Here is a 24120-nt window from a genome sequence, read left to right on the forward strand (position 1 = left end):
GTAGTGTCACTAAAATCACTGCAGCCTTCAACTGGCTCCTGTTGACAAAGTGTTTTAACAGAAATGTAAATGCTGTAATTTGATTCTTTTAATGAACCATGTAACTTGAATGGATGTGATGCTGGTGTGACCACAGTGCACACGTCTGATGTTGCTCACAGTGGTCCACGCTCAGGGAGTTTGTGTGTTTGCTCAGACTCATGAAAAATTACAGGGAACATTGTTTGGGACTCAAGCAGTTCCTTCTTTTACTCACTATCTCCCCAGCCTTAGAAAAAAAAAACCTGTTCACACGGCACAGATGAGGCTGAGGTACACAGGAAATGTTTGGCTCCATTGTACAAGTTTGGGTAAACGGTTTTGTGGGTTGCCCAGTAAGCCAGTGGGTCTGCCGTTCTTTCTACAATTGCATTCGCTGTGGCGCTTTGCATTTGCCAGGCTCTACTTGCGTCTTCGTCTTATAGGCTCCACAGTTGAACTGAAAAATATTGAAGATCATCATCATCATCATCACCAGAAATGTCAGTCATTCCCTATTCAGAAGAGAAAAAAAAAATACCTGTGGAAGGTGCTGCTGGTGGTGGAGGACGAGGCTGTGGTGGTGCTTGTGACGTAGATGACTGCTGCTTGGCATTCTTTATGTTAATTGTTGTGCATTCTGTTATTAAACGTTCTTTCACACTGGCTGCCACTCTGATTGGTGAATCCAAAAGTTTTGAACTGCAGAGCCACAAGTGTAGCAACAGTCAGTGAACTGTTCTTTTCTTTGGTTTGTTGTCTGTCAGCTAAGCACCTGACAAGGTTCTGTGCCAGGTGTTGTGGCATGGGGGGGGTGGTGAGTTGGGAATATATATATATATATATATATATATATATATATATATATATATATATATATATATATATATATATATATATATATATATATATATATATATATATATATATATATATTCTCTACGAAATACGAAATCTGACATACTACTAACTCTCAAAGCAAAAACAACAGCAAAAAAAACTATCTATTCTGCGAAAAACAATTCAAATGAACAACACTAAATAGGGATCTCCTATCCCGGAACACTCGATCCCGCTGAGTGATTCACATAACAAACCGAACCAATCAGGTGATTCGAAGCAGTTGAGTGCTTCAAACGTCACTGAAGTGATTCAAACGTCACGAGTCACGTGACCAAACCACGCCTCGGCACAGTGGCTCGATACGTTTGCTTCATGAGCTACAGCGCATGTGTCGAAGCCTCGGGTATCAGAGAACCATCACTTGGTGTAGTTCCTCCTCCTGTCCGGCAGGGGGAGGTAGCGACACACTGCTGGCTGAACGTCTCCGCTCTTTTCTCCGGTGTCTGACAGTCGACTTGGCGGAAACAACCGTCCAGTGTTTTCCGTAGTCATCGTTGACTAGCTGGTAACGGTGAGTAGCTGGCATAGGCAACACAAAGAAAGACCTAAGTTTGTGTATTTGCTTTTATACTTTTGGCTCAAAATGCCGTTGGAGAATCTGGAGGAAGAGGGTCTGCCCAAGAACCCCGATCTGAGGATAGCACAGCTGAAGTTTCTGCTCACCATGGACGGACACCGACAGGATGCCAAAGTGAAGACGGAGCTCATGGACGCAATCAAAGCTAACAGTGAGTTAGCAGTTCACTTCGTAACGTTAGCCCGAGTAGGCTTTTTCATTTTACACACACGTTTTGTATGTAGGTAACAACGTAAGTGATGCTCTGAGTGCATGGTCGTCACGTAAATGCTCAAAAAAAAATCCAAAAAGTTACACATAGTTAACATTAACAACGGGCGTTAGCTTCTTAGCTAATGCTATTAGCAAACGTAACTAGCCAACTAGCTCAAAAAGGGCTGTTTGGTCAACTCGTCCGATAATTGAGAGTTCTTAAATGTGCATGATCCACTTTATTCGTAAAAGTTAAAGTGTGTGAGAGGAGAAATAGACGTTGCTTTATTATTTTACAATCTTCGGGAGTTCATTGTAAGTGCCATTATAAATGTCTGCATTATTTTGATTTGCTACACCTGTTTCTTATTTGACTTGCAACACTTGCTTTTTTTCATCTTTTAATCATCTTTAACTGTTGTACTTGTCAGTGTTTTCTTTTATGCACCACAACGCCATATCAATTTCCACATATGTGGAAACAAAGGAACGCTTGTCTATAAAACTGGTTCTGATGAATTCAATCCTCTCCCGGGTAATAAGTATGAGATGTAACAGCTGTTTGTTAGATCTGAGCACAGATGTCTAATTCAGTGTATTTTTTTCTTCTGCTTTAGATATGGCACCTTATTATGAAGGTCTGTGTAAGGAGCTGAAGTGGCAGCTGGACAGTGACCTGCTGAGTAAGATGAAGAAGGCCAACGAGGAGGAGTTGAAGCGCCTGGATGATGTGCTGGAAGATGCGGAGAAGAACCTGGGAGAGAGCGAGATCCGAGATGCCATGATGGCCAAAGCTGAATATCTCATCAGAATTGGAGACAAGGTATGATCTCCCAGTAGGGTGACAAAATTATTGTTTCATGTTGAAATTGGAATTTGAAATAATGCAGTTTGTTTGCAAATGGGGCATTTCACATAATATGAAATATACTGAAGCTGTCATGGTTGTTTATATGCATCACTCAGTGTATACTCTGTGATTCAGGCATACTTGCTGTGGTTAGACTGCGATAAGGTCACCCTTATTATCTAATAGCCATACCTCGGACATTTTACAGCAAGTCTGAGCCAGGATTTAAACTGTGTCAGTGGTTAGGGTTAGTTAATCCCCGATTCATTCAGCCCTGTCTCACAGTTGTCAACAGATCTGAATATATTTTCTTAAGCGTGAAATGTTACAGCACCAATTAGGAGAATGAACCCTGATTGCCCACGAGTCTAGCTGTGATGTTGCATTTTGGAAAATATCACTTGTCTTTCCGACTCCCTACACTCGACGCCCTCTACATCACGTTTGCCTGATTTTTATTAATACAAATGGCACTCTGAACTTCACTCTTGTGTTTTTGACAACAGATAAGTCATGGTTCTTTTGTCATTATTACTAAGTGAGCAGATATTATAATACAGTTGTTGACAGTTTCCCTCTAAAGCAGTATAGCATCAATTAAAGTTAAAATAATGAAAGTGACCATTTGTATTTGTATGTTATATTTTTTATCTATTGCAGCTGTCGTTGCACAAAATGACCACAGTTGACCACCTAAGTTGTTTGTCCACTAATCTGAGAAGTAGCAGATTGATTGACATTGTCGGCCTTTGTTTCGTTAATCCACAGGAGGGGGCTCTAACAGCCTTCCGAAAGACCTATGACAAGACAGTGGCTCTAGGTCACAGATTAGACATCGTCTTCTACCTGCTGAGGATCGGCCTCTTCTACATGGATAGCGACCTCATCACACGCAACTCGGAGAAAGCCAAGAGGTAAACATCCTGGTGTCTTCTTTTGCGAAATATCCTTCTAATCTGTTCAACACTCATTTGTTTGTGAATCTCTTTTCTCCTCAGCCTTATTGAAGAGGGAGGAGACTGGGACAGGAGGAATCGCCTGAAGGTTTACCAGGGCCTGTACTGTGTGGCCATCAGAGACTTCAAACAAGCTGCTGAGCTTTTCCTCGACACGGTCTCCACATTCACCTCCTATGAGCTCATGGACTACAAGACATTTGTTACTTACACCGTTTACGTCTGCATGATCGCCCTCAAAAGGCCTGACCTCCGTGAAAAGGTAGAAGACTAAGAGCACAAAAGATTGTCACACATTTTTAGAAACACGTGTAAATTGGCAGTGTACCTGCTGGTGATTGTTGTAAATTTCCCAGGTGAGGCAACAATCAAGATTAATTTATCTTAAATATTTCTCTGTAGGTAATAAAGGGAGCAGAAATCTTGGAGGTACTGCACAGTCTGCCTTCTGTCCGCCAGTATCTTTTTTCGCTCTATGAGTGCCGTTACTCTGTCTTCTTCCAGTCTTTGGGTAAGGAGGCCTTTCTTTATTGTTTGAAAAAAAAAATTTGACAACTTCTGGACAAGATAAGATTTTAGGATAATGTTATTTTTTATACCGACAAATCAAAGTAAAGATGGTTTTTACCTTAGCTGACATGTTTCAACTGCAACTGCAGTCTTCTTCAGAGCGTCATCTGATGTGTGCTGACGTGTCCTTTTTATCATGTGACCTGTCTGACAGATCTGTCAGAATCTGTCAGATAGGCCACGCCCCCCGCCGTCCGGTGGCCTCTGGAGGATGGAGTCCCAGGTATTAGAGGGTGTAGGCCCCCTCGTCCCGGTTCATGGAGCAGCTCGCCCGCTTCCTGATCTCGATGGCCTCCTTGATCCATCGTTTATGCTTGTTGGTCTCCGATGTTACAATCCTCCCCCTGTGATAACAGAACCCATACAGCACATAATGAAAAAAACACAACATCAATACAGCAGTAAAACCACATACAAAACTCCGACAGCTATTAGTCCATCCCAAAGACAAAATAGAACCAGACAATAAATGCAACATCATATATGAGATTGTCACATTCTGACAGATCTGTCAGACCGGTCACCTGATAAAAAAGGACACGTCAGCACACGTCAGATGACGCTCTGAAGAAGACTGCAGTTGCAACATGTCAGCTAAGGTCAAAACCATCTTTACTTTGATTTGTCGGTATAAAAAATAACGTTATCCTATGATAATTAATGACAAAATGAACATCATCCAAATAAGATAAGATTTTATTTAGGAGTCATTATGTGGTTTTTGTGCTACTGTATGTTGGCACTTCAATAATGAATGTGTAACTTTGTGGCACAGCCATGGTAGAGCAGGAGATGAAGAAGGACTGGCTCTTCGCCCCACACTATCGCTACTATGTGAGGGAGATGAGGATCCAGGCCTACAGCCAGCTGCTAGAGTCCTACCGATCCCTCACCCTGGGCTACATGGCCGAGGCCTTTGGTGTCAGCACAGAGTTCATCGACCAGTGAGTTTCGATCGCCAATATTTATGTGCTGTGTCCCTCCTGTCTGAAATACTGGACATTTTTTTTTTAATACCAGTGGAATCAAGACAGAACTACAGAAATTGTAACAGTGGTTCTCTCTGGCGCTCTTAGGATTTTGTTGGATTGTTTTTCTGTAAAGTGGCCAGTCAGATCAGCATCTTTTTATGTGGATTATCATTTTTGAAGCATCAGGATGTTCACTTCAGTACAAGGCCAAATTTGGTTTAAGGTTCTGTGAAGAGAAAAACAGACAAAAATACATAGCTCAATAAATTAGAACCTGTAAGGTTTACATGTGTGTGGGTGTTTCACTGTGAAAGTGTTTACTCAAATTTAGACAAGTGAATAAGTGGAGTTGTCAAAACAGTGGCCCATTCTTAGTATTTTTTCTTGCAGCTAATTTAATCTCCTTTTCTTTTCACAGGGAACTGTCCCGTTTCATAGCTGCTGGCCGTCTCCATTGTAAAATTGATAAAGTGAATGAGATTGTGGAAACCAACAGGTAATGCTACTGTTATTGAAATGATACTGCAACTGATGCTTGTGTTAAATTATTCCATAACCAGACAATAACTCTAAATGTTGTTTTTCTTTGCAGACCTGACAGCAAAAACTGGCAGTACCAGGAAACCATCAAAAAGGGCGACTTGCTGCTCAACAGAGTCCAGAAGCTGTCGAGAGTTATTAACATGTAAACATGTTAGGCCATCTTTGCATTACTCGTCTTGGTTACCCAAACCTGTCGTTTGTTTGACAAAGTGACTCTTATATTGTGTATATAATAAAACTTGTTCAACTGTTGACATTCCATTGCTCAAGGTTGTTTTTTTTTTTTTTTTTTTTACTTTTAGGAAAGAGCCAGATACAGGATTTCATATAAATAGCAGTATAAATTATTTTATTTACAGAAACTTGTTACAAAACAAATATACTATACAATCTTTTCTTTAAATATTAATTCTAACCTATGTTTTGTTCATGAATTACATAGCAGCCAATACATAAGTCCAGCTGAAAATGATTCTGATAATGTATACCAAAAAAGAAAATCTATACACACTTTTACATAGTATGAATGGTGGATTTGTTTTTTTCTTCCCAGCCACAAGCTGTATTCTCTCTCACTTTCACATTCCAAGTCTATGGTACTAATAAAACATCCTTGCAGTGTTCCCATGTACTGGAAACAAAGTGAAGATGTCAGTGGAGTTGGAAGGGTAAACAAAACACTTGAAGTTTCTACATAAAAATCCCAGTAACCCAGACGGGGCCTGAGCCACAAACTGAGGCTAACGATATCTCAACATCTTGTCTGGAAAACTCGAGGAAAATAACATTTAAGTGTTTCATACTGGGTAGCTGTCAAGCTCAGGCTTTACCACATTTCAGATTCATAGGCAGATTTAAAACTGAACTCCTAAATACTTTGAACATTCAAGTAAGGTAAAACAACCCAAAGAATACTGTCCTCAAACAGTCAGGGTGAAACAAATTCAGGCACTTTCTTATTTTGATATTTCTTTTAAAAGCTGTGATTCAAATTACTTGTTTGGCAACGACAATGCAAGCAATTGGACTGTTTGAAGTGTTCCTCTTCCTTGCAATGATTGCTTAAGTCCCTTCAGCCTTTATAAAAGAACATAAGCGTTTCAATCATGAAATGTGGTTAAGGTCTACAAAGCGTACGACTGAAGGGTCCATGGAAACTGGTTAGACAATGGGCACAGCTTTAAGCCTGCGTGACATTTCAAAATCACAGGCTAACTGGGTCACAGAGTAAAATTTTTTTGTTGTTTTGATTCATAGGCAACATAAAATGTCTTATAAAAGCACATGTGATTGAGACCTTAGGTGAATAAAGGTATCCTCTGTCATTCAGACACATGCTACAGTGGCAACACTTCACCGTACTTCCTTAAAGGATCTCAGTACACGATTCATGAGATGCTTCAGCTTCTACATATAGGCGTATTGCATTATACAGACTTGGCAGTGAACCACTTCAAATAGTCATGTTCTCTGACTGTTCATCTTTTTTTTTCATCTTTTAATAAATAAATAATGATTTTCAAAATTGTACCAAAAATTCAGCGTGTACGAAAAACTGCCTGTGCAAAAATACATATTTTACTATGTACAATTTGTTAACAAAATATGTATTCTCAAATAGGGATACTTCAATACTTGTTTGATACATAGGCTACAAGAAAACAAAAGCTAAATTAAGATTCTTTTAAAAAAAAAAATTTTTTTTTTAAAAATTGCCTCCTTTACTTTTCCACACTATCTGACATCAGTGGAGGTTCCATAAATCAACAGGTGTTGCCAAAAAGTTCAAATATGTCCTGTGAAGCCATCTCCATGAATCTCGCACCATAAAACTCAACCCGAGACCGCTCTAAATAAGCAAACATCCCAACCAGACCGGCAAGTATTGCCTGATTTAAGACTCCGCTTTGACAAAGGAATAGAGTATAATGCCTGGCTACTGTGACGAACCTCAACGCACAACAACATAGTGCTACGGCGAGGCAACACTATGTTGTTGTGCTGAAACTTCAACATCCAGCGCTTGGGTAGTGGTTACACACACGAGGGACAATCATACCCACAGAAGACAGGTGACGTGCAAGTTTGCTCCAGTTAAGACGTACCATACCTGATTCCCTATGCAGGAAAAAGAAAACATTACAATTCACATCTGCCCACGTGCAGCTGTGGAGTTCACACAGCTGTATGGGTAAAAAGCAGGTAAGTTGTGGCTATAACAATACAGCTTGCACAGATCTCCTTCATATCCACAATGCACCATCACCGCTTCATAAGCAGGACTGCCTATCATATAGTGTGGAATATAAAAGTTGTTGGCAAAGCTGATTGCAGCTTTTGGCTAGCTCTGTGGACAACTAAGCAGTGCCTGTGGAGAAAGTAGTTATTTAGTGCTGTTCACAGTTGGGGGTAGGTCTACTGTGGCTATCATTTTGCACAATGGAAAGATTCAAAAAAATTAACAGGTGTTCTCAAGACCAAGCTGTCTCTGACAAAAGATTCAACCAAATGGGCACATCAGGTGTCCTTTTCACATTTAAAAGCACAACCGTCTTCACCAAGTCTACAAAGACCCTTTGTAGTTCAGTGTAAAAAGCTCGTAAGAAATCATAAAAAGGTAACACTTGCATAATATTTCCGGGTAATAAAAGAATTGACCAGATCATCCCTACGGGCTTGTCTCAGGCTACCATTTGTAACCCAAAGTTATTCGACATGTCACCAGAGAGAGACTAACGAAAAGTGAAACAACAAAGTGATTGTGTGTTGTTTAAAGTGTTGCAAGTATCGATTTGCTCCTCCTCCTGCTGCTCTCCTTGCAAGGCTTCTGAGATCAGGCGCTGGGGGTGTAAATTAAGTTGGAAATTCCAGTAGTCCAGCAAAATCTGACATGAGAAAAAATACTTGTACACGCGCGCACATTCACACACTCATTCTTTAACAAACGCGGAAGAGATCGGCTTGTTGTCTCCCCAGTTGCTCAGCGTCATGACGGCTTGTTGCAGCAGCCCTTAACCTGAACCCAAAGAGCTCGTTGAACCACAGGACAGGAGACCCATGGCTGTTGCAATTGTTGCTCCTACCTCCAAACAGGAAGACCTCTCAGATTACTGGGACAGCACTTGCGTGGGGGATCCTTGGCTCGCTCATTAGACCCCCATTCAGTGCCCCTGCCCACCCCGAGCCCCACACACATGGCTTTGGGAGAAATAGTAAAGGACCACATCTACTTCACTGGGCAGTCCAGATCATCTCCACCCTGAGGATTGTGGGAAGCTGAGTATGTGGGTTTGATTTTAGAAGGCCTCGTGCAGTCCAGAGCAGTATGCGGACCGCTCCGGACTTTTCCCCGCCCGCCTGCCAGTTTCATACACTGAAGCCGGATGCCGCTGTCAGGGACGAGCCTTTGGCTGGGGAAAGAGGAGAGAAAAAAAAATCTGTTAAAATGGTTGTTAAGTAATCTATCTGTGTACAAGGTCATGCAGCAATCATTCACCAAAAACAACATTCTCGGCAAACACGACGCCTTTTAGACACACACTCCTTTCCATAAATTTCACGGCTCATTCAGACATGTTGCTTCGTGTCTGAATTAGCTTTTCAGTAAAAGTCGCAATAGCAACATTTCCACATCACTCTCAGTGCAGCACAAATCTGAACTGCATGCTGTTGCATTACAGGACATGCACACACATGCGACAAACTTGGAGTCGTGGGAAGCAATTCGGAGAAAATTTTTCTACATGTCACCACAAACATCACAGAGTGCACAAAAGACACAGTTTGAGTGTCAAAATCACAAAATATCATTCTTGTTCTTTATGTTCTGTAATTTTACATGTTACAAACTTAACTAGGATGAAGATACAAGTCAGTTTAAAGAGACAAATGCATAATAAATGTAATCTACATTTTTGCAAAATATTAACAGAAGCTTAAGTTCAGTTTGTTCCAGCTGGTTGTACGAGTATTTCATCTTAGTTTATTAAATACCGACAGCATCAGGCAACAGCAGGATTCTTACAAGTAGATCGGTGGCTACTTCAGTACTTAGAATTACAAATTATCCCTCGAATGGAGACAGGATGAGTGAAGATCTAACAGCAAGTCACACTGTGTACGTTTCTATACTCTGTCTCACTCAGAGCTACAGTTTATGAGCTGCAGATAAACAAAGCAGCTGTTAAGATTATTGTCAGTTAGAATTTTCAGGGTTTATGAAATCCTAAATAAACCAACTAAATATTATTTGGACACTTTGATATGCTGCTTTTAGTTTTGATTTAGTGTTCTCAAATGCATACTGTGGCTCTCTTCGTCACTGTGGTGGGGATGTGTTAATGAATCAGTCAGGAACAAAAAGTGACCTGTGTCTGAATGACAGAATGTCATCACTTTAACAGACTGACTAGAGGCACCATTTTGAATTTTAAAGCAAATTAAACATGGATATGCAGAATGGACAATTTACAAAAACCTAACTTTATTCAATAGATGTTTAAAAAAAACTGCTCGACTGATTCAGGGAAACGCGAAACTCTTGTGTAGTAATTAATGAAAATGTTTCACTGTTGCAAATATGGCTAAAAACTTCATTACATGCCATCTAGCATTTTGGTACCAACCCACTAACCACACATTTCAGATGCTACTTTGTCACTCTCAACATGAGGCTATTGGTTCTTTTTGTTTGGCAGATGTTGACAATTTCAAAAGTGTTCCCCTTAACATTTTAAAGGATTTTGCTTTTTTTGTGAGGATGAGGGTTGTATTTTGATGCACCTGTGATTTTGGGACAGATAATTTAGCATCTGAGTCGTGTCTTACTTCATGCTACTTTAAAATCCATTATCAAATGCTGCAAACAGCTAAGTACTACCCACGTTTGTCCAGCTTGTTACTTTTATGTTTAAGTTCTTTTCAAAATGGAAGACATTTTGGATCTGGGCAAAAAATCTTATGTTGACCTTTGGTGATTTACGGTCTGAATTCCAATTCCCCCTAAAGAAGTTGTTGAACTCAGGTGATCACTTGATAAACTGTGCATATCGTTGCCTGGTCAATTCAACGCAAGGCTAAAACCCCAACTCACAAATCTCTGCATTGTGTTTTTTCAGATTTTCAAAGCAGAAGTGATAGCTTGTGTGTCCACTGCACTACAGCTTCTTTCAGCTGCTGCTAACCAGCCTGCTCCAGTTCAGCTTGTGTTTATCCTCCTGCACTGGTCAGGTTGCTGTTGCAGTGGTCCCTGATGTAATTCAGCTGACTCTCCAGTTAGTCTCTTTTCCCTTGGACAGATTGCCAACACAGTCATTGACTGTAGCTGGGTAGCCTGTTGTCTTATCATGGGAGGACTCTATGACGTTCTTGTTCTGCTTTGCAGCCTCAGTGAGCAGGGTGTAGTGGCACAATAACCAGCTCTCCACCTGCTCCACATTCTGGTTGGAGTGGCCCTCCAGCTTGCAGTGGATCTCCCAGAGAACAGAACAAGGACTACTGTCACTGACTGCTATACTAGACAGTGGAGTTTGTCAATGGCACAACAGACTGACTTGACAGGCAGCTAAATGAAGTTGAGGACTGATACAACATCAGCCTGGTCAGCATGCAGGTGGGAAACACGAGACGGGATGAGTCGAGGCTAACTGATTAATAGCAACTAAACCTTTAAATTCAAATATAGCACCCTTAATGACACAGGTGTGCGATTCATTTGAAAAGTTAATTATTGCTGTTTATGATATCAGATTTTGAGAGTGCAGCTTAAATATACAGAATATGTGACAAAGGGCTCTAGACTGGGACCAAAATGGTTGCATATGCAACAATTTTTTGAGAATGATCGCTGTTTTGTTGTTGCTTTAACCAGCACAGGCAAGTACTGCTTTAGTCCATGGCTCTGTCAGTCTTCTCCTGCCTGATGGGTAAAACGAGCTATTGAGCTACTGTGCGTTCCTCAGCTAAAACTGAGGAAAGAAGAGGCAGCGCAGGAGAGGTTCAAGTCAGACACACTTGATGATCAGAGTGTAGGTGCAGGCAGGAAGATACTGAACATATGAGCTAACCAATTACAATGGCTTGCTCAGCTGCAGGGCTGCAAAATTAAATAATCAATAAGCACAATCTTGATTTAAGCTTCAGTCTTTACGTTTAAAAATGCGCTCTGCTCATGAAAGATGTAGCACATTTATGTGCACTGTTTTCTCCGCTCATAGAAAACAGCACGTGGCTAAAATTACTGTTTAATCTTGAATAAATCTGAAATTAGAACACTTTTATCTCACTTTTTTCAAACTAATTTTTCCTCAAACCGTCAGAGTGCACTGCTGCATCTACCACAGCCTGCACTGTGAGGCGTGCAGGGAGCACTGGTAAATATAGTATCTATCAATAAGCAAATGTTCAGCTACTAAGGTGTTTTGCTTGTGAGGTCGGAGGTGCAACCAACTGACTGTGTGACTAGTGAAAAAGTTAATGTGGAGCCCTGACTTGGGGCCACTTGTTAAATACTGTACATGTTGATTCCAAGTTTTGGCAATTTTTGTGAAGTAAATAATAAAACACATTCTATTTCTGGAAATTGCCCCAGAACTTTCCTGGATTTTTCATGGAAAGTTCCAAGAATTGTTCAGGAATGTTCTGGGAATTTTATTGGAATTTTCCAGGAACTCTGTAGAAATTTTATGGGAATTTTAGGGGCATTTTCCTGGAATTTTATGAGAATTTTCCTGCAATTTTTGGGTAATTTCTGAGGAAATTTATGGAAATTTTGGCAAAATCACCCAGAATTTTGTGTTATTTTTCCAGAAATTCTATGGGATTTTTCCTGGAATTTCACCGAAATTTTTCGCGAATTTTATGCCAATGTCATGGGAATTTTCCTGTAATTTATGGGAAATTTCCTAGAAATTTTTACTATCTATCTTCTATGAAAATTTTCCTGAAATTTTATGTGAATTTTCCAGGAATTCTATGGGAATTTTCCCACAATTGTGTGGGGGGACTAAATTATTTGCTGGTTTGACCAACCAAAAAAGTTGGTAGCACCAGTGCTACCAGTGGAAAAGTAGTCTGTGACATGTATAATATAAACAAACATTCTCTATCATAGGCACATGTTTTCCACAGTTACAAAAATGCTTTCTGCTACAGTACAAAACCAACCTGATGTAAATGAGAGTTGTTGGGTAGACCCGGCGTCCCTGGAATGCTCCGCCCATGCTTCCCATGGATGTTGTTAATAGCAGGCGACTTGGCCACTTTGGGTCTACCTGGTCCAGGTCCTCCCCCTCCTCCTCCTCCTCCTCCGAGCCCCCCTCCACCACCTCCACTATTAATGCCACTGGAAGCAGAAGAGCTTTTGCGCTTCTTGCCCTCCAGGCGCCCATCTGTGGAGTGGTGGCTGAAGCTGGTGTGGTGGTCAGATGAGGATGAGGGCTGGTGGTGGACAAAAGGCCCCAGGGAAAGGGTTGAGTCACTGCTGTTCATCACCACACTCATACGCTTGATGGACTCTGCAGGGCTGCCCGAGGGAGGACCTCGTGCAGGTGGCCCAGAGGAGCCGCCTGCTGAACCTCCAGTAGGTTCGGCCTTGAGGCTAAGTGAGTTGGTCCGCACAGTACGGCCACAGTTAAGCCCCACGCTGTGGACTCCACTGTGGGAGGAGGATAATGATGCTGAGGCTGACGGACCTAATGAGCTGTGGTGGTAGGTGCTCCCTGAGCTGCCGACATTTGCACAGTTCTTCTTGAAAGACGAGGAGGAGGAGGAGGAAGAGAAGTTGGCATTAGAAGAGGAGGATTCAGAGGAGCCATGGGATGAAGAGAGGACAGAGCTGTTTTTTCTCTTCTTTCCCGAGCTGAAGCTAGTGTTGCTACTGTTACTGTTAGCTCCAGTGCTTCCTCCACTAGTGGAGTTTGGGATGACGGGCGTGGAGGAGCCAGATGAGATCTCCTTGGGCCTGAAGGACGATGATGACTTGGTAGTGCTGCTGCTGGAGGAACGGGACTTAAACGCCCGGCCTGAGGCTAGGGAAGGAGCTGAAGAAGAAGAAGATGAGGACAAGTGGGCTGAAGGCATCTGCGGCGACGAAGACACTTGTCGGGCCTGCGTGGTGCCATAGGCCGGGTGCTCAGCCCCGCCCTGCGGGGAACTGCGGGCATTTAAGGTGGTCCCATAGGAGAGCACTGACTTGCCCTCATACGACTGGCTATAAGGAGCCTGGGGCAAGGTGGCAGGGGGGCCCAGGAAGCCTGAAGAGGGAGTGCTACCGTGGGAATTTGTGCTTGTCCTATGGGTAGGTGCAACAGAGGAGGAGTTCTCCAAGGCCAAGGGGATTTTCCTGCAACAACACACAATATTATGCATTATTCAGAAATGTTCCCTTCTGTTGTATAGTATATATCTCTCTGTGTAAGCACCATGTGACTAATTCAATAGGTGTTTTGAAAATGCATTTAAATGCTGCATTTTTTACAAGATCAATGTCACAAATCTGAGATGGACAAACTCACTTCCACATCTGAGAGTTGACATGCTTGTCCATCATCGTGGTTAGGGCATATCGCACTCTGTCCCATCGCCGGTCAAAGGAGTAACAGCTTCTCCCAAACAGTCGACTTCCAAAGGTACAGTACTGAGAACAAAAGTTGAACGTGGGTGAGAAAAAAACTACAGTTTGTCATAGTTTAACCATGGTAAAAAAAATGAAGTTTCTGTGGATAGTCACAGATCAAGTGCACTTACAGCTGCCGGTCGTGGGTGATAACCTGAATAGTGACAGTCCAGTTTGTCAGCGTTGTCCTCTCGCTCCTCGTTCTCTCCCTCGTCACTAGAGGGTCTGGAAAAACCATCAGGGGTAGTTTGGGGATGGTGTGGTGACTCGTGGACTACTGCAAGGTCTCCGGAAGTACCCCCTCCGTGAATGCTGTTTAGTCTGATGGACAAAGAGTGTGGCTAATAACTTTGACTTTAACCATAAAAAGCACAAGACGTGTAAAATGCTAAATTACAACTGCGTTTGTTCCACCTCTTAGCAGAGGTGGGTAGTAACAAGTTACATTTACTCCGTTACATTTACTTGAGGAACTTTTTGAAAAAAATGTACTTCTGAAAGTAGTTTTACTCTGGCATGCTTTTTACTTTTACTTGAGTAGATCTGTGAAGAAGAACCGCTACTCTTACTCCGTTACACTGGGCTACACTCGAATCGTTACTTTTTTATTTACCATATTAGATATGCTTTATTTTGCCGGAGAGATGCCCCCAGTGGATCTACCACATGACTGTGTTTCACTAATCAGACGAAGCAACAATAATCACGTGACTCTGTTTCACCAGACGTCGCCCTGCGGTCACATGACCACATACGAACTGTGGCAGCATAGTGGCACAAACTCTACACACGTAGCAGATGAGAAATGAAAAAAATGGGGGCATTTTCGAGAAATTTCATCTTGCTTCGGAATCCAACAACATTAGCATAGCATTAGCATGGATATCTTCGGCTTTCGTTTTCTGTTTACTAACACGGGAGAAGTGAAGCATGACGTCACGCTTGACAGGTCTGCGTGATACAGCGGTGGGTGGGTGAGTGGGGGAGGCATACAGTATATCTTGTCACTGGAAATAGTTTGCACTGTTCAAGCATACAAACGCTACCTTACTACAGGTATTTCCTTCAAAAGCTTTATGTTGTGAAAAACAGAGATTTGGAAATTTGTGTTTATTATGCCTTAACTTGTCATTTTGTAACGATGTTATTTATTTTTGCCATTTTAAATTTTATTATTTGGAAAAACCAGAATTTGCACATTATTTTACATTTCTGTCTGTCTGATCACATCATTTCTAAAAAAAAAAAATTCAGACATTACATTCACACAGTTACTCAGTACTTCAGTAGTCTTTTCACCAAATATTTTTTTACTCTTACTTGAGTAATTTTTTGGATGACTACTTTTTACTTCTACTTGAGCGATATTATTTTGAAGTAACGTTACTCTTACTTGAGTACAATTTTTGGATACTCTACCCACCTCTGCCTCTTAGTGAGGAAAGCTACTGGCCTGGTGTGACTATACTCAAAAGCAGGACAAAGTGAAATGATAAAATTAATGTGGTGCAGCACTTACCGTGGAAGACCAGGGCTGTGAAATTTGGGCTTTCCAAGTGGCGAAGGCTTAGTGGCATCTGGGGCGGGTCCATTGCCATGAGCCACCTGGTGGGCATCATGGCCAGGGGTGGGGTGGGAGGAGGGGTGTGGGTCCCTGAGAAGGGGGTTTGGCTGGGAATGGGGTTGGTGGAGGTCTCGCTCCCTCTCCCTTGCTCTGTTCTTGTGCTCTGCCAGCAACGTGTCAAAGCGCTTCCTTCGCCCTGGCACTGCCCTCCGCTGGCTTAAGGAATGTGTCTGTTGGGACAAGGTAAAAAATGTTTTATTAACATTTTATTTTGTGAAAAACTTCTCCTTTGGGTCCAGTCTAACAATGTACATGACAGATACATTGCTAACAATTTTCTGACAATATGTGTGACTTTGCAGCAAATAATCACAAATGTCCTTTAAAAAGAAGTCTGGTAAGATTGTACATATTTTGATAAAAGCCATAGTTTATCACTCTGTGCCATAGCACAAAAACTATTTGAAACAGTTAATGAATGACATCACTGCACTAGATGTCACGTCCCTTCATTGAACACAAACACTGTTCTTTATTATAATATATTGTTTATAATTGCAGGCTACATGTGGATTTGCTGTGCTCTTGTCAGTAACAAACCACAAAGGCTGCAAGCATGTGTCCTAGAAACACCAGACCTCAATAGTCAGTCAGCTGCTACCATGGGAAACTCCCAGCCAGAGGTCTGAAGCATCGATGCTGCCTCCACAATTATGTCAAGAAACCTTTCTATGCTCTTTTGAACAAATGAATTTCAATATCACCCTTTAATGGGATTTTCTGACAAAAAGAAAACTTTAAAACATTACCAGCCTTATGTTTGAAATAATTTACAGCTTCGGCACACAGCACAAAGCAGAGAGACGGGTTACCTTGCATGTTAGGGATCTTGTGCAGGGTTTCCGAGCTGTCATATCCACAACGCCACAGTGGATATCTGGATTGTATTCACGTTCTAAAGAAGAAGCGACAGACAAACATTTGTTACTGACACTGAGACAAATGACCAGCTTTGGTAATATTATTCAAGATAAGCCTTTTAAATGATGAATGTGACATTGTGATATCAAGCAGACAGGTTTATGTGTACAAGAAAACTGTAATATTTGTGGTGTGCATTGCTAATATCCTGCAGGTTAGTCTTTCACCTATTGATCAAATCTGACTGCTTTTATCTAATATGAAAGTTGTATTTTACTTTTAGGCAAAAACAATATTTTATATGAGCAATATTAGTGTACAGTGCAGTCAGTTTTCAGACACCTTCACTTTATTCACATTTTGTTATGTTGCAGCATTAATTTAAAACAACTTTATTTTACTATATTGCTCATTAGTCTACACTCAATACCCCATAATGACAATGTAAAACCAACAATTTTAGAAGGTTTTGCCAATTATTTGAAAAAAGACAACTGAAATATCACACTAACTGATAAGTATTCAGACCCTCTGCTGCGACATTTGAAATGTAACTTCAAATGTCAATTGATGTGACATGATTTGGAACAGCATACACCTGTCTATATAAGGTCTCATAGCTGCCAAACCGTAGCAGAACAAAAAACAAGCCATTAAGTTGCAGAAACTGTCTGCAGACTAAACTACTGTTTCCTCTCAAATCTGAATGTCATTTCTGGAGGAAACAAGGCACTGCTCATCACCTGCCCAATAGCACCACAACAATCAAGCATGTTGGTGGCAGCATCATGCTGTAATGACGTTTTGAAGCGGCAGGGTCAGGGAATCTGGTTAGGGTTGAGGGAAAGCTGAAGGGAGCAAAGCACAGAGACACCCTTACTGGCAATCAGGTCTAGTGTGCTCAGGACCTAAGACTGAGCTAAAGGGTCACTCTCCAATAAGACAATGCTGGAGTGGTTTAGGGACAACTCTGTGAATGCCTTAAAGTGGCCCAGCCAGAGGCCTGGCTTGAACCCAATCGAACATCTTGGAGAAACCTAAAATGTCGATCCACCAATGTTCCTCATTTAACCTGACACAGCTTCAGAGGATGGCAAAGAATGGCAGAAGATTCCCAAAACCAACTGTGCAAAGTCTGTACCCAAGAAGACTTGAGACTGTAATCACTGCCTCAACTGAGTACCGAATAATTAATCTCAGAGTTATTCTTGTCCAATATATTTGTAAAAATTTCCAAAATAGTTTTATTGCTTTGCCATTATGTGGTATAGAGTCTAGACTGATGAGTAAAATAATGAAATAAAAAAATTTTAACATTGCATCTTAAAATGTCAAAACAATGAATGGATCTGAACACTTTCTGAAGGCACAATCTCAAGATAATTCATTATTTAGACTTGATGAAACAGAACACTGACAGCACAAAAACTGTAACCATAATTTGCCGCCATTTCCCTCTCCAGCTGACCTGTGACTTTCTTGTTAAGGTGGCGTCTGCTACTGGCACTGCTGCTGCTGTCCTGCTTCTTGTCCGAGAGGTGGCCCTTGCCGTTGAGAATCTGACCTGGGGCCAGTAATGGAGGCTTTGGTATGGAGGGACAGTTAAGGCCTGCTTTAAGGGCTGATGAGGAGGAGGAGGTCGTGATGGCGGTAGTGTTGGAGCTCACAGTGGTGCTAGAGGAGGATGTGGAGGAGGATGAGGTGGTGGCGGGGGAAGATGAAGCCTGCACCAGCTTAGCTGACGAGTCCACCCTCAGATGCATCTTCTCCACCTTAACAGCGGGGGTGAGGCTGGAAGAGAAGGTTACAGAGATGAAGAGGGCAGCAAGGAGGAAGCTGAGAGTTAGAAACACTGAGCCAGTGAGAAGCATATGGTAAGAGATAGATGTGGATGTATGGATGGGGCTGGGAGGACAAAGCATAAATCTAATATGTTCCATCATTTATCAAAGACTTGAGTTTAAACAAACAAGAAACAAGATATATTATTTTTCAAATGCACACAAGTCAAGGTTGGAATAGACCTTCTTATAATAAATGATAAGGTACTAGAAAAGCTTTCAGCGTTGCTGGAGTTCAAAATCTAAAATGGTAATGCATTTGTGGCTGACGATTTCAAAATATTTATAGAAATGCAACTGAGAAACTTTTATTAACGATACAACACCCAGATAAGAGTGATAGGTTTTAGAAAATGCAGTGAATCTCTGAAAAAATCAAATCAAGATAATTCATCACACTCATTGGAAAGTCACTGAGCAGTCCTGTCGATGGATTTACAACATTTCCCACAAAGGCCTCAAATGCTCAGAGATACTAAAATTACTGCTACTACTGCTACATTTCTGTCATCTTGGTTATATTTAATTATTATAGCAGAAGGTCTCCAACTCATGATGACTGATTCACAATCATTGTAACAACTGTATTCACCAACTGTCATTTCTGCTCAGCTGAGCTACGTAGGCGAAATTAAACAATAATCAGAACTGAGTAAGTCTGCTGGAAATAGTAGCCATTATAGCGTTCAAATCAACAGTCACTGGCTGAAACCCGCATGTGTTACTGCATATTAATGCACATTTTTTTATCCAAGTTATCTTCAGAAATGAGATCATGCAGTTTAACAGTAAACTGGTCAGCCATAGTCCTGTTATTCGGCCATACAAGCCTACTACCTGACAATGCTGCACATGTTGTGAAGTACAACTTACATCTTATCAGGCTGGAGCATCCTGAAGGGGGCATAGGAGGGTCTTTGCTGAGGGACTGGCAGCTTCTCTTTGGCTGGTTTCAGGAGTTTGGGATTGGAGGAGGATGATGACGAGGAGGATAAACTGGAGCTAGCAGTGGAAGGTCGACCAAGGACGCCTCCACTTGTCACTCCAGCTACAGACCCCGGAGCCAGCCCAGACCCAAGCCCACTGCCACTGCTCCGGTTCCTGCCTGATACAGGGAAGGGCGAGGTGGAGGCAGGCTTGCTTGCCGAACTGTGTCTTCTCTCTGGAGCAACAGCATAAACCAAGCATTCATTAAAACGTAATAGTTACTTCAGTAAGATTTTAGAGATATCAGAATCAAACACTCCAACAGCCCAGTCAATGCGGGTAAATATGGCCATGAGTCTAGAGAAAAGACAAGACACATGGGAACATACAAATCTCCCTCTGACAGTCGTGAGCAGGGTACCTCAACAACAAATAAGCAGTATTTGTGATTCATGCCAACGCAGCCTGAAATAGAACCAGCCAACAGGTCAAGAGCTTTATTTCCTGCCTGAGCTTCTTATAACAGCTGCTGTGCAAACTGATAAAAGGAAGTATGACAGCAGAAAAGGTTAGGATGATGCTTGGTTGTGGATGGAAAGACAAAAATAGAAGAAAGAATAAAAATCTCATCACTAAGTGCCTGCATCCCAAACCAAATATATTTAAGTACACCATGGTTTTCAAAATAAACAAACACAGGCACCTGTGTGCACATAATCACTGCAATTACAGAATTAAAGAAGACAATCACAGAAGCTTTGGGTTTTCAAAGACCGTTCTCATCATTTACTATTTTTAGTAACAGCGTACAACAAAAGCTGCTGTCCCACAACATAGACTAATTTCACCACCACACAGACACATCTCATAGTCTGGAGTTCATTAGCTGCCACAACAGTAACAATGGAAGAAAAAAAGCTGGAGAGCAACATCATGAAAGTATTTATTAATTCTGAAACAACTTGCAGCAGAGTTTTGAATCCTGGCCCAGTAGCATCTCCCTAACAGACACACTGGGCCCCTGGGGTCACACAGACAAATACTCTGCCCTGAGAGACAGCATGACCGACAGACACAGAAAGGTAATTGTGTACTGATGAGTTCAAACAAAAGACGCTGAACGCTGACTTGACCCTCATGTTGTCAACACTTAAGTGTATGAGCACAACTTCAAAGAATGAGGGGATGGAAATAACAGCATAAATTAAGGAAATGTAAGGGGACACAGCATCAGGAGCACCAACAAGTTTTGAACATGTCTCTGTCAGGAGCTAGCTCCCACCATTGAGGTGTGGGCCTGGTTAGCTAACCTTCTACTGGGCCAATTCCATCCTATAGCTGAGAAGTGGGCCGTGAGCCAAAACGGAGTCTCAGCATGTGACCTGCAAAAAGGCTTGTTGCTGCAGGAACGGTGGAGGGGATACTAACACACATGAAAGCTCAAAGACGCCTCTCCTGATCTCCCTCAGCTGTGTTCAAGACAAAAACACACACATACACCTAAATGTTTAGCCTTCTTCCAGTTTCTTTTTTCAGGGAGAAAAAAAAGCTTTTAAGAGTGCCCTTTTCTTATATGAGGGCCTCCCTCTACACGCCCATTCACCACACACTCCAGATATTTTCTCTCCTGCTACTTAGCAGCTCAACAATCCAAAGGGTTTTCTTTCACTGCCATCCTCCCTTCGTCCTTCCCTGCCGTCTTGTCCTGTCCCAGTCACAGTCAACAGCACACCCTGCACACAAACTCACACCAGGAAACCCCAGCGTGACACTCAGTGCTCTGTCCACAAAGCACCAACACTGAGAAAAGAAAGCCAAGACCAGCGGCAGTAGGAGAAGAATAGAACAGGAGTCAAGAATGATGTAGAGAAAAAATACAAACAACAGACACAAGAAATAGGAGGAGCCCTAATATCCTTTTTCACACTGAGAAACTGTTGGCTCAGTGATATGGGGAATCCCTGGCTGTAGAAAAAACACAAAAGCAGAGAAAGAAAAAAAAGTGATGCCCGTATTACTTATCTCCACAGGCACCATGTTCAAGCCATAGCATGGCTGAGTCGCTGAAATATATTTGCAAAACAATAATAACCTTGTTGGTAATGAGTTAGTTTTCTTGCTATCTGAGCTCAAGGTAAATAATTAGGAAACATGTTTGTGTATGTCTGCTTAGGTATCACCAGATCAGTGATGAGACAAGCCTTTGTTCGACAAGATCATAAATGAATGTATAAAACGGCAGACGAGCTTTCAGTTTCCCGTTCAGTGGTGAGTGTCACCCCTGCTGGGATCAGCCTCAGCAGAGAAGAATAAACACCTAACAGGAGACAGATGGGCTCAAAGAAGCACACTAAAATCATATTGAGACCATCTCAACGGTGCTGAGATCCGTGCCTTAACACCACATGAGGTCTTCCCATAATGACAACAGTGAGAGGAAGACAAGGGGTAAAAAACAGCAAGAGCACTCCTAGTCTGCATGACCACATATGGCAGCATGGCCACAGAATTTTTGCTTCGATAAAAACTGTTTCACCGTGGAGATGAGACAATCAATCAACAGTTGCTAAATCTGCAATTCTTTTGACAATCGACTAAATGTATAAATCTGAAAAAAAATGTAATTTCTAACATTCTTTGATTTTAACATTTCAGATGTGTGGATTTTGTGCTTTTCTCTGTTTTTAATCTGTGTACAGGGAAAATCTTTGGGCTTTTCAACTGCTGGAATTTGGGCCTGACACCAGATATTGGTACATACCCTGAATTTATGAAAAGAAATAGCTACGGAGAGAAAAACAGTAGATTGGTGCATCTGTAATACTTATTAACACATTACAAAGAATGTGCTCACATAGAAAACATCAATTCGGGATTGGCCAAAAAGGGCAATAAATCTCTTTAAATCACTGTAAAACTCCTGATCATTTTGGGTGTTTGCACTCTGCAGACCAGACGATGCACAGTCAGCGGAAGCAATACCACCCTGCTCAGATGCACCTCGGTCACCTGCTGTGATGCTGTCAGTACTGTTTTACTATACAGGCACAGTAATGCCCTCCAGTGTTTGTCCACATCTCATTTAGACTCCCCTGGCAGGTTTGAAAACTAATCTAGATGCTGTGCAACATATGTAGTAATCAGGTCTAGACAGGCTTGCAGTCTATATTCTTTAACCATGTGGGAGAAGTCCATTCTTTGAGTGTTGTTGACACAGTTGCAAGGACAGTTCCTGTCTAAGCCATGTGCCGTTATCACTCCCTCTTGTGGCTAGCCTTGACCACTGCTGTCACACTTCACAGGGAATGCAACGCTCTGAAAAATGTTTAGTGACAGACTAAAAATCCTACATCAACTAAGTGGTTCAATATAAAAAGGCATAGTTGGTGTCATGTTAACTCTTATCATTTTAAGGGAACAATGTGGGAGTGAACAGAGTGTGTTTCTTTCAGGGGCCATGACAGTTTGTGAACTTGTCATCAATACTGTTGAGTTTATATATGCACAATGAAGCAACCACTAAATCAAATATCTATCATTTTCCTAAGCACACTAGTCAAAAATCCAATTTAACTATTAAATGGCAGAAATCCATGCAGTGAAACAAACATGCACTCATCCCCAATGTAATAACAGAACAAAAAATCTGATCTAAGCTTTATATGTTAAACTGTCACATTATTGGGAAGACTTGCAGAAGACACGTCAAATATTAACAGGGTAAATGTAAACACAAGTGAGGTGGTGAGTTTAACAAATACATTTTTTTTTTAAAAACAGGGAGAAGAAACAGTGGTGGGGGACTACAAAGGTAGAGGAGGAAGTAATATCACAGTGTGTTAATGCATGAAATATTCCTATCAGCTGCTTTACTAGTCCCTTCTTCACTGATCTTACTGAGGAGTATGTCGCCGTCCACGTGCACCTCGTTGTTGTACTGGGTTAGGGATGCAATTTGAAAACGCTAAACGTAGCTCTGCGTAATCATTTGCATGAAAGATGACTCTGAATATATGCATACAACAGGGCATACATAATCATGCATGTTTTGCGTGTGTGTGTATGAGCATGACACTTACCGTAGTGTGCTTGGAAGGCTTGTGGCTTGACTACCTGACTACAGTGGCTGCACATCACCAGGTAGAAGTCGTCTTGTGCGGGACACTGGCCAAATATGGGCATGTCTGTACACAGGGAAAGAATCAACCAGACAGGGTACAACTCAAAGAGAGGCAAATAAAATAGACATGCATTCACCTGGTGCCCCAGGTGGCAGCAGACTCTGCCAAATGCAAATCATCCATCACTTTCAATCGAGATTGAAACCTCTATCATTTGTTTTCATAACACTGTGATAGCTCAAGATAGGGTAATTCCAGTTTGATGGCTTTTTTTGCTGTTGTTGCATAAATAAAACAAATACCACAGACATCAAAAAAGAAAACAGCTCTTCGTCGCGTTCTAAAAGAAATTCAAAATTGTTGCATAACATACATGGAAACACAATCTATATCTTAATATAATCCACATTAGTATATTAAAATCTGATAGAGCTCACTCAGGGAAACCCAACATGCAAAGTCTTAACATGCAACTTTGCTTATACTCAGGAATAATCTGCAAATACAGATTACTTACAAGCCTAAATTCACCATGGAGAACATGTTCAAGTG

At 41.6% G+C, this 24120-nt stretch overlaps 2 protein-coding genes across 2 annotated transcripts in view; one reads left to right on the forward strand and one right to left on the reverse strand.

Annotated features, from left to right (window-relative positions):
* Positions 1–1387: 1387 nt before the first annotated feature.
* Positions 1388–5839, forward strand: psmd6 (proteasome 26S subunit, non-ATPase 6). The gene is made up of 8 exons (XM_023279524.3): positions 1388–1649; positions 2308–2513; positions 3309–3454; positions 3539–3758; positions 3899–4007; positions 4842–5010; positions 5456–5533; positions 5630–5839. The coding sequence occupies exons 1-8, from the start codon at positions 1505–1507 to the stop codon at positions 5724–5726; spliced, it is 1170 nt and encodes a 389-aa protein (XP_023135292.1). The 5' UTR covers positions 1388–1504; the 3' UTR covers positions 5727–5839.
* Positions 5840–5901: 62 nt separating this feature from the next.
* The window catches only part of LOC111574773 (ataxin-7), a 33496-nt gene continuing 15277 nt past the window's right edge, over positions 5902–24120 (reverse strand). Inside the window, exons 5-13 of the mRNA XM_023279534.3 lie at positions 23527–23631; positions 19394–19682; positions 18148–18470; positions 16631–16713; positions 15714–15988; positions 14326–14515; positions 14094–14215; positions 12745–13921; positions 5902–8990 (exon numbers count right to left, since the gene is read on the reverse strand). Of these exons, the coding sequence (XP_023135302.1) occupies positions 8973–8990; positions 12745–13921; positions 14094–14215; positions 14326–14515; positions 15714–15988; positions 16631–16713; positions 18148–18470; positions 19394–19682; positions 23527–23631 (2582 nt within the window). The 3' untranslated portion in view covers positions 5902–8972. The remainder of the gene's footprint in view (positions 8991–12744; positions 13922–14093; positions 14216–14325; positions 14516–15713; positions 15989–16630; positions 16714–18147; positions 18471–19393; positions 19683–23526; positions 23632–24120) is intronic.

This window comes from Amphiprion ocellaris, chromosome 5, assembly GCF_022539595.1.
Source record: "Amphiprion ocellaris isolate individual 3 ecotype Okinawa chromosome 5, ASM2253959v1, whole genome shotgun sequence".
Classification (NCBI taxonomy): domain Eukaryota; kingdom Metazoa; phylum Chordata; class Actinopteri; family Pomacentridae; genus Amphiprion; species Amphiprion ocellaris.